At 30.2% G+C, this 14,860-nt stretch overlaps 1 protein-coding gene across 3 annotated transcripts in view; it reads left to right on the plus strand.

Moving 5' to 3' along the window:
• Window positions 1–14,614, plus strand: part of LOC145293772 (uncharacterized) — a 49,598-nt gene extending 34,984 nt beyond the window's left edge. For all 3 annotated transcript variants that reach the window (XM_080140283.1, XM_080140284.1, XM_080140285.1), the window contains 3 exons: window positions 781–843; window positions 1,630–1,694; window positions 13,572–14,614. In XM_080140283.1, the coding sequence (XP_079996409.1) occupies window positions 807–843; window positions 1,630–1,694; window positions 13,572–14,537 (1,068 nt within the window). In that variant the 5' untranslated portion in view covers window positions 781–806 and the 3' untranslated portion in view covers window positions 14,538–14,614. The remainder of the gene's footprint in view (window positions 1–780; window positions 844–1,629; window positions 1,695–13,571) is intronic.
• The last annotated feature ends 246 nt before the right edge of the window (window positions 14,615–14,860 follow it).

The raw sequence follows: 14,860 nt of genomic DNA on the forward strand, positions 1-14,860 counted from the left end.
CCAAGAGGTGCTTGGGTCAGTTCTTTATTTAAAACACAATGGAAATTTATTTCATAGAAATGTTAGCAAACTCATGTTTTCATGTTATTGGTTTTCTGTTCAAAAAGCTAATTTTTTGTGCTATCCAGAAAAACGTCAGTTTTATCGAAACATTTGTTGATTAAATATATTTCTCATTCTGTTGAATTTCTACAGCTCCAGCTAGTTTTACTTATTCTGATTAATATTCTAATTTATTTACATTCGAGTTTATGTAATTTTCAAGCGCATCTTTTTGAACTAAAAATTATACAGAATTTTGCAATAATTTGTATTAAAACAAAAGTTTATCCTCATTCCAAAAAATTTGAAACAATATAGAAGTATTTTATTTCAATTGTACATCTCGCATCTACCTACCTACATTCGAATTCAGTTTGCAAAATTTTATTACTGGTTCTACTCATCATTCAGTGTTTGAAATCGATTAATACCACCTTTTATATTTTTAGGATTGCTTATATAATCTGCAGGTTATATTGGCTTATATTTTGCATGGATTTTAGGTAAACTTTGAATGAGGTGATTGAAAAGTGAATAAACCTGGTCAACTAAAAATTTATCTGCTCTGAAAGAATCATCTTATTAAATTATTTGATGGGTTGATGTGTCACAAAACTTTTTTTTTTTTTTTTTTCAGCTTTTTATTTATTTAATGAAACTTTTTGTCTGATTTTTGCACGTAATGTATCTTATTAAAAAAAATATAATTTTAATATTTGAACTACTTTTGTTTTGCAGGCTAGAGAGCTGAACCTGCTTCTAAAATGGCTAAGTCAAAGAATCATACTAATCATAATCAAAGTAAGTATTTTGTAAAACTATTCTTTGGTGATTCCTTTATTATAAAGTCATTTTCTTGTAATAGTCCAATTTAGAAAATACTTATTTGCATGGATTTAAATCTTATTTTCAATTTTTTTCCATTCTTTCTCTGCCAAATCTTATCTCCTGCCACGGAATGTAGATATATCCAATGTCTACATATCTGCCAGTTTTATTTAGGAGATGACATAAAACCCCATCCTGGACAGGAAGCATCAATGTTACTTATTGATATTGGTGTGCCGTAAAACCCCAGGAACAATTTTTTATATATTAAATTTTTTTTTCTTTTACTTATGAACATGTCTCATTAAGAAAAAATTATATAAATCCATTTTTTTTATATTTTTTTTTTTAAATTTTTTTTTTTTATTTCATGGAAAATTTACTTGGTTAATTTTTTGCATATGAACTTTTAAATTTCTTATATTTGAGATCATAGGTTTAGAAAGTAGGCATGGCCAATTTTTTTTTTCTCTCAAAATATATAAAATAGTTGACCTTTGAAATTATAAATTTTTAAATAATTTATTTCGTGCTACGGAATGTAGATATATCCACTGTCTACATATCTGCCACTTTGATTTAGGAGATGACATAACCCCCCCCCCCCCTGGACAGGAAGCATCAATATGACTTATTGATGTGCTGTAAAACTTCAGGAACATACCATTTTTACCTTGGTGGTTTCTAAAGTTAAAAAAAAATCTTTCATCTGTTATTTGCTTTGTGAGCACCATTTTATATAATTTTTCTATATTACAGACCGCAAAGCGCACCGCAATGGTATCTACAGACCCAAGAAGCATAGATTTCCGTCTATGACAGGTGTAAGTAATTTTAAATATTTTTGTCTTCAAAGTTAATTCATTCCATATCTTTACTTCAATCCATCCCCAATCAATCAATATATCTGCCATTATGAGCTAATTGTTTTCTTTGATTAAATGGCTTTTAGCAAATTTTTATCAAAACCCCACTGAAGAATGGTATGCTAAATTTTTTTTTCCTTTTTTTTTTTTTTTTAAACTTCTATTTTAATTATAACAGCCTAATATGTTTTATGAAATGTTTTAAATGTCTCAAGTTATCTTCTATAAAAAAGGCAAAAAAATAAACTTAGCAGAAATGACAAAAGACAACTGAAGCATGAAAAGAAATAATACTGTATAATTTATATACCATCTTAATTTATCTAGTTTATTCTGTACACGTGTTTACATACAAGAAAAGTAAAATAAAAATTATGCATGTTTAAAGTTTCTGCTTTCTTTGTTGACAGCTAACACTTTGAGACACACAAAACTATAAGTTTGCAAATTTTTAGTTTTATATTGATGATTTTTGTGGTTTAGTTATAAATATATTTATCATATAGCACCATGTAAGACACCAGCTAACAAAGCTTTAGAATTCTTAGTTTCAGAGAAGACATTATGGGTCAATATGAAAGTTTGACTTAATCAGTATCCATTCGCTACAAGCTTTGGGATTCCATTTTTAACAAAATTATTGTCCACTTCATCAGCGAGTGAGATAAGCAATATTATCTTGTCTAGTTCCATCAGGACCCTATAATAGCAATCATCGTTATTAACGATAAGGCTACCTATTTACTTTTTTCATATATATATATGTATATATATATATTTCTCCAAAACCTCTGGCCTTGATGAAAGGGAGACTAAAACTTGCTGTTATGGTTTCAAATGATCTGAAATAACAGCAAGAGGAGACTTGATTCCAAATATTCTCATGTTATATCTCTCCTTTTTGGAAATAGGATACGATCTCCACTATACATTGGAGCTTCTGGTGCAGTTTGTCAATTTGTCGGCAGTACTTCTCTGCCATAATTGTTTTGCTTGGATTCAAGAAGCTGTGATGGTTGAGACCCGCCGCAGATCACCAAACAGTCACCATAACCTGTTTTTGGTACAATTTCGGCTTCAGTGTTATGGAGCTTCTACGGCATCCAATCACTTTCCTGAACGTTGCAGATTGTCGTAGAGGATTCACTTCTCATCACACGTAACAATCTGCTTGAGAAGTGGGTCAGTTTTGTTGCGCAGAAGGAGCGTAGAAAACACTGATTTTTTTTTTTTAATCATTCAATTGATGTGGCACCCATTTATCCAACTTTTTTGACTTCCCTATTTGCTTTAAATGGCGAACAACTGTTGAGTGGTTGACCTCGAGTTCACCAGCAACTTCTCGTGTGATTTAGCGAGGATTGGCTTCAATTAAGGCTTTGAAATGTTCATTATCAACCGCAGTCGGCTGGCCGCGACGATTTTCATCTTCAAAACTCATGTTACCATTGTGAAATTTTATGAACCACTGTTGTGCCACACATTTGTTAGTGGTTCCTGGGCCAAACACATCCTAGATTTGAATTTGTCCATGCTGCCGAAAAGCCTGAAAAAAAAAATAAGAGATTGAAAATGGTAACAAATAACATGATTCGATAGAGCAAAAAACGCACTTCAAAATGATATATATATATATATATATATATATATCAATGAATTAATTCAGAAATGTATGTATGTTCGCTTTTTGTGTATGTCTGTAAAAGACTTTTTTCGTTGGATTTCTCGGTCGGCTCATTCCTTAAAACTTTTTATATGCTGGCTAAATGATAATATCTAAGAGTTACGAACGGGGGTCGTGTATGTATTTAATTTGCTCGACTTTCTCGCGCTATTTTTTCTAGAATTTTAGATCGTCGTGTGTATCTTTCGCTTTTCAGTATAAAAAGGTGAAACTGGATTCGAATCGGCAGTTCTCTGTAAAGCAATGTAAACGTTTGGTCAATGTCGACTTTTTAGCGTCATATCAAACAATGTCTTCTAGACACTCCCCTAATAAACGGGGAGCTGGTTTTCCCCAAAGTTGGGTAAAAACAAACAGTTATTGACCTCATTAAAAACTGTCTCGCAGAAAATGTTAACTGCTGACTAGCTATTGTTTACGTTATCATAACACTTGCAGAAATTGTAACTCCACGATTTCCACTTGACCTCATTGAGTCATTAGGTGCAGGCACCTGTCAATTCTCTTCTTGAATAAATTCAAACGTCTTTCAGTAACTCTTGGCCAATTGGTTTACGTGTCATGTTTTGTTTTGTTTTGTTTTTTTTTTCACATTTTATTTTCCAACTTCACCTCAGGGTTTCGGGTTCGGTCCTACATTCATACCAAAACTTTACCCCCCCCCCCCCCCCCAAATCATCATGTTTATCGCCCGGGTAACGCCGGGTACCCCCGCTAGTCATATATAAAAGTAAGATGTGAGAAAATGATATTGTTTTTGCACCAACCTACTGTTTTTTTTAATACTTTTTTGTACTAATGTAAAACAAAACCATTTCTTATTTTTCTCATACCACTGTTTAAAAGTGTCTCCAATTTAGCAAGTAGTTGTTTGCATGTATTTAAATCTTATTTTCAAGATTTTATTTTCGTTATGCTTCGCATAAAAAATTTTTTTCCATTCTTAGTTTGCCAAATCTTATCTCCTGCCACGGAATGTAGATATATTCAATGTCTACATATCTGCCAGTTTGATTTAGGAGATGACATAAAACCCCATCCTGGACAGGAAGCATCAATGTTACTTATTGATATTGGTGTGCCGTAAAACCCCAGGAACATTTTAATTCATTTTTTTTTTAGTTATTATACATGATTGCTTAGATAATTAAGAAACATATTTTCTAGAATCGAAAATGGCGATAATAAATGAGCATTGTCCAAAAGTAACTTTTTATTTGTTGACAAATTTTAATTGGATTTAATTTGTGTATCTGCAATTAAAGAATAGATTTTACAGGTCTTTCATGAATGTATTGTAGGTGTTGTGTAAACGTTACATTAAGTACACGCGTGTAAACAGAATTTTATGTATAAATTCCCATCAACTCGATATTGTAAAATCTTTTTATGAAAACGTTTACTGCATAACTATTGTTACTTGTAAATTTAGAATGTGCTCTGTTTAATACAGAAAGCAGATACTTTTTTTTTTTTTTTTTTTTTTTTTTTTTTTATAAAATTGTTCATTTTATAGCAGTTCTGTGACATTTTTCTTGTGCAGCAGAGCATAGTGTAAACACTGTAAGTCGTTATGTGGTGACTGTCTGTAACATGAATAAAGTGTTTTTTTTTTTGTCCCCCCCCCCCCCCCCCCGTTTAATGAAATTTTCTATTCTGGGTTCATTTTTAATTCATTAAATTTGAAATGGAAATGTTTTAAAAACATTAAGCATTCCTGATTAATGTTTTTATATATATATATATATATATATATATATATATATATATATACACACATTTTTAGCTTGATTTAGTTGATTTTTGGGTACTTTTACAGTTTAATCAAGACATTAAAAAAATAAAAATATTGGAGGAAAAAAAGTTATATTGTACATATCCGTTTTGGACTGAAGATCCCCTAATTTCATTTATTTTGATCGAGTAGTTTTTTACAGCAGAAAAACACGTTCTCTAAGAGCGTGTTGAAGTCAGCCATTATGGAATTTGTGAAACACACTACAGTTAAAGTGCCGACACTCCCTCCCCATCTTTAATTCTAGCTTTTCTTCCTAAAAATCGAACCTTTTGCTTGGTATAATTGTTTTTTAACTGTAAAAAAATAAAATACTTGATGAAATTAGGTGAAATTTTTTTTCCGGAGAACTTCGTTCCATAACGGATACGTACAATATAACCTTTTTTTTTTCGATATTTTCATTTTTTAATGTCTTGATTAAACAGTACAAGTACCGATTTTTTGAACTAAAATTAAATAAAAGCATTATGCAAAATTTATCTTCTGCCACGGAATGTAGATATATCTAACATCTACATATCAGATGACATAAAACCCCATCCTGGATGGGAAGCATCGATCTTTACTTATTGATATTTGTGCCATAAAACCTCCAGAAACTTTTTTTTTTTTTTTTTTCGTCTCTTAGTAAAAAAAAATTGTTATTATAAATCAGGTCTGCGTAATGAGCCTGTTTCAAGTTGAATTTATTTAAACATTTGGTCAAATATTTCAAGTTTGATAAAGTTTCCTTTCTCTTTAATTAGTAGATCAATTCATAATTTTTCATAGTTATTAAAAGTTTTAATAGTTTTTTTTTTTTTCTTTTCTTCTCACTCTTGAACACTTACACCTGTAACTTTCACCATTTTCAACTTGATTTTAAAGACATTTGTTTATTTTTCTTTATCAAGTTTCTTCTACATTTTCAAAAAATCTAAAGAGTTTTTAAAACATTTTATCTCCTGCCACGGAATGTAGATGTATCCAATGTCTACATATCTGCCAGTTTGATTTAGGAGATGACATAAAACCCCATCCTGGACAGGAAGCATCAATGTTACTTATTGATATTGGTGTGCCGTAAAACCCCAGGAACATTTTAATTCATTTTTTTTTTAGTTATTATACATGATTGCTTAGATAATTAAGAAACATATTTTCTAGAATCGAAAATGGCGATAATAAATAAGCATTGTCCAAAAGTAACTTTTTATTTGTTGACAAATTTTAATTGGATTTAATTTGTATCTGCAATTAAAGAATAGATTTTACAGGTCTTTCATGAATGTATTGTATGTGTTGTGTAAACGTTACATTAAGTACACGCGTGTAAACAGAATTTTATGTATAAATTCCCATCAACTCGATATTGTAAAATCTTTTTATGAAAACGTTTACTGCATAACTATTGTTACTTGTAAATTTAGAATGTGCTCTGTTTAATACAGAAAACAGATACTTTTTTTTTTTTTTTTTTTTATAAAATTGTTCATTTTATAGCAGTTCTGTGACATTTTTCTTGTGCAGCAGAGCATAGTGTAAACACTGTAAGTCGTTATGTGGTGACTGTCTGTAACATGAATAAAGTGTTTTTTTTTTTTTGTTGTTGTCCCCCCCCCCCCCCCCGTTTAATGAAATTTTCTATTCTGGGTTCATTTTTAATTCATTAAATTTGAAATGGAAATGTTTTAAAAACATTAAGCATTCCTGATTAATGTTTTTATATATATATATATATATATATATATATACACATACACATTTTTAGCTTGATTTAGTTGATTTTTGGGTACTTTTACAGTTTAATCAAGACATTAAAAAAATAAAAATATTGGAGGAAAAAAAGTTATATTGTACATATCCGTTTTGGACTGAAGATCCCCTAATTTCATTTATTTTGATCGAGTAGTTTTTTACAGCAGAAAAACACATTCTCTAAGAGCGTGTTGAAGTCAGCCATTATGGAATTTGTGAAACACACTACAGTTAAAGTGCCGACACTCCCTCCCCATCTTTAATTCTAGCTTTTCTTCCTAAAAATCGAACCTTTTGCTTGGTATAATTGTTTTTTAACTGTAAAAAAATAAAATACTTGATGAAATTAGGTGAAATTTTTTTTCCGGAGAACTTCGTTCCATAACGGATACGTACAATATAACCTTTTTTTTTTTTTGATATTTTCATTTTTTAATGTCTTGATTAAACAGTACAAGTACCGATTTTTTGAACTAAAATTAAATAAAAGCATTATGCAAAATTTATCTTCTGCCACGGAATGTAGATATATCTAACATCTACATATCAGATGACATAAAACCCCATCCTGGATGGGAAGCATCGATCTTTACTTATTGATATTTGTGCCATAAAACCTCCAGAAACTTTTTTTTTTTTTTTTTCGTCTCTTAGTAAAAAAAAATTGTTATTATAAATCAGGTCTGCGTAATGAGCCTGTTTCAAGTTGAATTTATTTAAACATTTGGTCAAATATTTCAAGTTTGATAAAGTTTCCTTTCTCTTTAATTAGTAGATCAATTCATAATTTTTCATAGTTATTAAAAGTTTTAATAGTTTTTTTTTTTTTCTTTTCTTCTCACTCTTGAACACTTACACCTGTAACTTTCACCATTTTCAACTTGATTTTAAAGACATTTGTTTATTTTTCTTTATCAAGTTTCTTCTACATTTTCAAAAAATCTAAAGAGTTTTTAAAACATTTTATCTCCTGCCACGGAATGTAGATGTATCCAATGTCTACATATCTGCCAGTTTTATTTAGGAGATGACATAAAACCTCACATCCTGGACAGGAAGCATCAATGTTACTTATTCATATTGGTGTGCCGTAAATCTCCAGGAACATTTATTGTAGTAAATTCTTTTAGTTATCATACGTGATTGTTTTAATAATAAAAAATTTTTGTTGATAAAAATCTATATTCTTGACTGATTTCATTTACAATTAATTTTATCTTGGTATATCAGATCTATTAAGTATATGTAGTTTTTTATATAATCGAATGTTTGCTAAAGCATGCCCCCCACCCCTCCTGTTCCCATTTGCTTGAAAAAGTTTTATCTTATCTCTTTTTGTGGATATAAATAAGTTTTCATAAAATTCTTGCTAGAGTGAAGCTGTTTATTCAAAAGGTTAAGACTTATCATAAAATTGTATGAAATATAAAGAACATTTTCAGTTGCTTACAAATTTCTGTCAGTTTAAATTTTATAGAAACAAATTTATTTTTAGTGTGAGGTACTTGAAACTTATTTATTTTTAAACAAATCTCATCTCCTGCCACGGAATGTAGATGTATTCAATGTCTACATATCTGCCAGTTTTATTTAGGAGATGACATAAAACCCCATCCTGGACAGGAAGCATCAATGTTACTTATTGACATTGGTGTGCCGTAAAACCCCAGGAACATTAACTTCCCAGCTTTGAATTAATGTAACGCAAGATTTTTAGTGGAGGCTATCAAGAATATATTTGAACAACATTGTTGTAAAATAATGAAAACACAAAATTCATTTAAATGAATATATTAATAGCATTAAGAATATTAAAGAAAATATGGATTCATTACATACAAGATGTTATTTTTTTTTTTTTTCTCCTCCTCAATATAGTTCACTTGACTACTATGATTCATTACCGATTTTCTGTGATTAGTCTTACAAACTGATTTAAGTTTTATATGGTCTGCAGTTCACTTAAATCATCCCATAAGAAATTTTAAAGCCTCAACATTGAGATCAATCCCTATCCTGATTAAGGGGTACAATGCCATCATCAAAAACTCCTCTTCCCCCTTTTCTTAAGGCAGTTACATGAATTTAATCCTTAACTGTTTTTCATTCACCTGTGCAAATGTATTTTTTGTAACCTAATATTTTATTTCAAAGCTGGCCTAACTTTTTTACCAAGTTAGTGAAGCATTTTTTTTTTTTTTTTCAAGCATTTTATTTTAAATATGCCTTCATATTTGTCTAAAGCTTATTGTTTGAATTAATCTGGCCTATCTTTGCTTAGAAGATATGTTTTCAACTGCATTTTTCATCTGTATTGTATAGGATCTTAAATTTTTATCAACAAATGTATTAAAGCTTATTTTAGGTATTGTACTGTTACAGTTTGTGACCCATGTTTGAACATTTTATCAGCATCTTTCAGCTGTTAACGTAAACAATTGGAACACCTATTAAGGCAAGAAAAAAGTCACTATATATTAACATGAATATATACATTGGATGTCTTCAAGTCCAATGTTAACAAATTCCTAATGAACCGCCCCCTTAAGTAAACACTTCATCAAATCTCTACACTAATGTAATGTACTTGCAATAACCCTTATCCCTGAGTGGTTTCCGGGCCTTGATAAGTCGTGATCACTGTGTAAAAAAAAAAAAAAAAAAAAAAAAAATCGTTCTTTTTAATAAAGAACATATTGAGCTTTTTTGTTTTCTCTCCAGGAGACTGAATTGTCTAAAATTGTCTTAATGAATTTCACAATTCATTTAATTTGTGATTTCAAATTCTTGTCTGGTGTTATCTGATTGGCTAAATTCATCTACAGCTTTTATTTACATACAGTTTAAAGCTGTATCTACGTTTAAAGCAAAAATGGTCACCATATGTAAGCACGAAAAAAAATATTTTGATCAAGAGCCTACAAAATTTTTTTTTATACTGGTACGGCTTTTGGTAAAGTTTTTGAACGAGATTACGGTGACAAAAAAAACTTGAAATTCGTTATTACACTAATCAATTATGTTAATGAATTTTATTATTTACTCAATTTGCAGTTTAATCTGATTGGCTAAGCTCATTTACATCTGTTTATATGTAAACTGCCAGAAAACACTGAAAAGTTTCAGCATGGGTCACAAACTGATTTTGGTTCTCCTTAAATCATGAGACTACAGACATGTTTTAAAAGGTTTCTGATGAATTTGTAATTTGTCTTGCGATTGATATTGTTTAATGGAAATATGAAATTTTTTTCTTTACACTAATCCTATTTTCATCCACAGAATGTAGATATATATCTGCCTAGTTTAGATGACAAACTCTATCCTGGATAATTTTATTCGTCGATATTGGTGCTGTAAATCCTAGAAACACTTTTTCTCATCTTGCTACATGTCTCTTATAAGAAAATTATCCTTCAAGTCTGCATAATGAGCATTTCTCAAATTTAAGCTTGTATTTTTTTTTTATCCCCCCCCCCTTTTTTTTACTTGCAAGATGTGAACAATTTAGAAAAAAAAAATTCTTGCATGCACATGTCTCAGTTTCTTTTATTAATTAAAATATATTTTTGTGCATTTCACAACCGGGCAATGCTGGGTGGCCTGCTAGTATATAAAAAAAAACTTGAATAAAATTTTATCTTGTGAAATACTTTTGGTAAAAATGTAATTACAGTATTTTTTTAATTCCTTGTATTTGTAATGGAAATATTTTGAAAAAGCTAACGTCTGATTGAGGTTAGATATTAATATGAAAACAATGTTATTGTTTTATAAATTTAGATTCATTTTTCAAGTAAATTTCCTGAAAGCTGAACAGTTAAAAATATTCATTGTCACTTACTTACAAATTAGTCAATTTAAATTTTACAAAAACAAATTTATTTTTAGTGTGAGATGTTTAGAACTTTTATTTATTTTTTGAACAGATTTTATCTCCTGCCACGGAATGTAGATGCATGCAATGTCTACATATCTGCCAGTTTTATTTAGGAGATGACATAAAACCCCATCCTGGACAGGAAGCATCAATGTTACTTATTGATATTGGTGTGCCGTAAAACCCCAGGAACATTTTTTTTTTTTTTCTCTAGTCTTGGTATGCATGTTAATAGTTAAAGATTATCCCTTTGCATAATGAGCAGTTTTCAAATTAAATTTAACAATTTGCCAAATATTTCAAGTTTGATAGACAGTTTCCCTTCTCTTGAATTAGTGGATTAGTTTTTATATTGTAGTGCAACAATTAATAATTTTTCATTAAACTATGCTTTTATAGTTTATTTAATTTAACAATTGTACCTGTAACTTTAACAATTTAAGTTGCATTTTGAAAATGTTATCTATTTTAATGACTAAAAAGTAAATCAAATTTCTAAAAAAAATTTTTTTTTTTTTTTTTTTTTTTTTTAAATTTAAATCTGAAAGGCATTTTAAAACAAATTTTATCTCCTGCCACGGAATGTAGATGTATTCAATGTCTACATATCTGCCAGTTTGATTTAGGAGATAACATAAAACCTCACATCCTGGACAGGAAGCATCAATGTTACTTATTGATATTGGTGTGCCGTAAAACCCCAGGAACATTTCATTGTAGTAAATTTTTTTAATTATTATACATGGTTGATTTAATAAAAAAAATTTGTTAATAAAAATATTTATAATAAATATTTCTAGACTTTTCATTTGCATTTAGTCATAATTTTATCTTGGTGTATCAAATCAATTAAGTAGATGTAATTAGATCTTTTTTAAAGAATCTCCTCTCCTAGGTTCGTCTTATATATATATATATGTATATATATATGTTTTCATAAAATTCTCGCCAGAGTGAAGCTGTTTATTCAAAAAGTTAAGACTTATCATAAAATTGTATAAAATAAAAAGAGCATTTTCAGTTGCTTACAAATTACTGTCAGTTTAAATTTTATAGAAACAAATTTATTTTTAGTGTGAATATCTTAGAACTTTTTATTTTTGAACAAATTTTATTTCAAAAAGTCTAAACATGTAATGTATATTTTTTTTTAAAAATTTATAGGTGCTTAAAAAGTTTGTATCAAATTAGTCATGAATTCAATTTCAGTTAGAATAGTTAGGTTTTTATATTTTATGTAATTTTATTTTTAAAACATTTTATCTCCTGCCACGGAATGTAGATGCATGCAATGTCTACATATCTGCCAGTTTTATTTAGGAGATGACATAAAACCTCACATCCTGGACAGGAAGCATCAATGTTACTTATTGATATTGGTGTGCCGTAAAACCCCAGGAACATTTATTGTAGTAAATTCTTTTAGTTATGATTGTTTTAATAATAAAAAAAAAATTTTGATGAAAATCTATATATAATAAATATTTTTTTTTTATTTATTTATTTTTTTGTGGATATAAGTTTTCATAAAATTCTCGCCAGAGTGAAGCTGTTTATTCAAAAAGTTAACAGTAGACATATCAAAATTGTATGAAGTTAAAACACCATTTTTAGTTGCTTACAAATTACTGTTAGTTTACATTTTATAGAAACATAAATTTATTTTTAGTGTAAAATACTTCAAGCTTTTTTCTTTTTATTAATAAATTCTACTGCCATGAAATGTAGATATATCCAATGTCTACATATGTCAGTTTTATTTAGAACATAAAACCCTCGTGTACATACAATACTAATTAATAAAAGAAAAAAAAAGATGCAATTTCATCTTGGTTTTTAGTTTCAAATGAAAATATCAAGGCACTTTGTAATTTTCAATATTTTACAGTCGAGACATTTCTAATCTAATGGTATTATCTCAAAAAAGCAGAATTGCCACTAATTTGTAATTGGTTTCATGTTTATAAAGATTAGTTTACTAAAACAATTTTTTTTTTTTTTTTTTATAACTTTAGAAGAAACTTTAAGCTAATTGTACAATCATCTTTGCATGTTATGTTAGATGGAGGTGATAACATTTTGCCGAAATAAAAGCAAAAAAATGCTTAATTTGCAGAAATATTATTTTAAAAAACGCTCTTCTTAAACATGTTTCCTAAAAATGTAATCTTTTGACAAATGTCTGTTTCAATGACAGTTACTGTAACTGTTAAATTTATTCATATTTGGATTATTCAGACTACTCTCCTTGAGTGTTATGTTCACAATGTTTTGCAAGGATTTATGGTGTAGTGAATAAACTACTTAGTAAAATTCAGTTGTAAGTTACTTTTCTGGAGGTTGAAGATTGAAACACTAAAAAATACAATTGCAAATTACTTACGACTTTTATCCGGTCATGGCGGACGGAACAAGAGCCCGCTACCCCCTGTGGATTAAATAAAAAAAAAGTTAGTTCCATTTGAAATTCTGTGCAGGTGTTCGAATTTGTCAGAAAAGATTCCTGAGTTTGACAAGAACACTCAAAAATGGTAGTTTGAAGAATTTAAATAATACATATTATTAATCCTCATCTCAAATTCATGAAGTTAAATTCATTTATGATATAACTAAATTGTTTTGTTTCATGCTATTACACGTACTATAACATTTAACTTACTATATTGGCATTCCAAATATGTAAAACGTCTATCTGAATATTATGACTAATAAACTCTTTCTTTTTTTTTCATGCAGGTTGACCGTAAATATCTGCGTAACTTGCGGTTTGCTAAGAAACACAACAAAGTTGTTCCGAAAGGAATAAAGCGAATGGAGAAACAAGCTGAGCTTGATAGGCGTTCTGCTTGGTTAATCAAGCTGAAAGCCAACATCAGGGCTAATGTTATTGCTGCAGCCGCTAAGGCAGCAGCAGCTAAGGCGAAAATCCCCACAAAGAAATCTGCTCGTGCCAAGAAGATGGCTGCCAAAGCTGCCAAGAAGCCAGTCTCTGATATCAAGAAGGTTGCACCCCCAACAAAGAAAGTTGCAGTTCCAAAGGCAGCCAAACCAGTTCCGACAAAGGATGATGCCAAGAAAGTTGCTGCCAAGAAAGTTGCTGCCAAGAAAGTTGCTGCCAAGAAAGTTGCTGCCAAGAAAGTTGCTGCCAAGAAAGTTGCTCCCAAGAAAGTTGCTCCCAAGAAAGTTGCTCCCAAGAAAGATCTGAGCAAAAAGGTTCTTGTTGGTCAGAAGGCTATTGCTGCCAGAAAGGCAGCCAGTTTGAAGACCAAGAGGAAACCTCTTACTGTTGCCGAAAGGAGAGATTTACTTGCTACCAAGCGGGCAATTCTGAAGGCAATTGCCAAAGGCAAAATTTCACTTGATCCACGTAAGAAATCTGTGTGCAAAGGCAAGAAAAAAGCCCTCTTGAAGAAGATTGAGGCTAAAAAGCTTGAGGCCAAGAAGTCTGCCGCCGCAGCAAAAAAGAAGGCTCAGGCAACTAAGAAAACTGGCAATGGAGCTAAGAAACAAGAGGCCACCGGCCAGAAAGCAGATGCCTCTGGTAAGAAACCGGAGGCTGCTGCCAAGAAAGCTGCTGCATCAGCTGCCAAGAAGACAGATGCAACCAAGAAACCAGAGAAGGCTGCACCTGCTGCAAAGAAGGCTGCGCCAGCTGCCAAAACTGCTGCACCAGCCGCCAAAAAAGCAGGTGCCAAAAAGTAAGCTGGATCATCTCATCTTGGGGGAGCTACGTTCATAGTGGGGAAATAAACTGTAAAATAAATAAATTTAAAAAAAAAGTTCATTTTCTTTGTTTTCTATATTAAAAACTGATTATAGCCCCAAAAAAAAACAAAAAAAAAACACAATATTTTAAATATTGTGAAAAAAAAAAAAAGTCCTCATGACGAGTTCGGTTCTACGCATGCACAAACGACATAACCTGATTTAGTTTACAACATTTGAAAAATCGACAATTCCGTTGATGTCGCCTTAGCTCAGTTGCTTAGAGTGCAGCCTCATTATCTAAAGGTTTTGGGTTCGAA

Source organism: Euprymna scolopes, chromosome 15 (assembly GCF_053919585.1).
Source record: "Euprymna scolopes isolate OS-2025 chromosome 15, ASM5391958v1, whole genome shotgun sequence".
Taxonomy (NCBI): Eukaryota; Metazoa; Mollusca; class Cephalopoda; order Sepiida; family Sepiolidae; genus Euprymna; species Euprymna scolopes.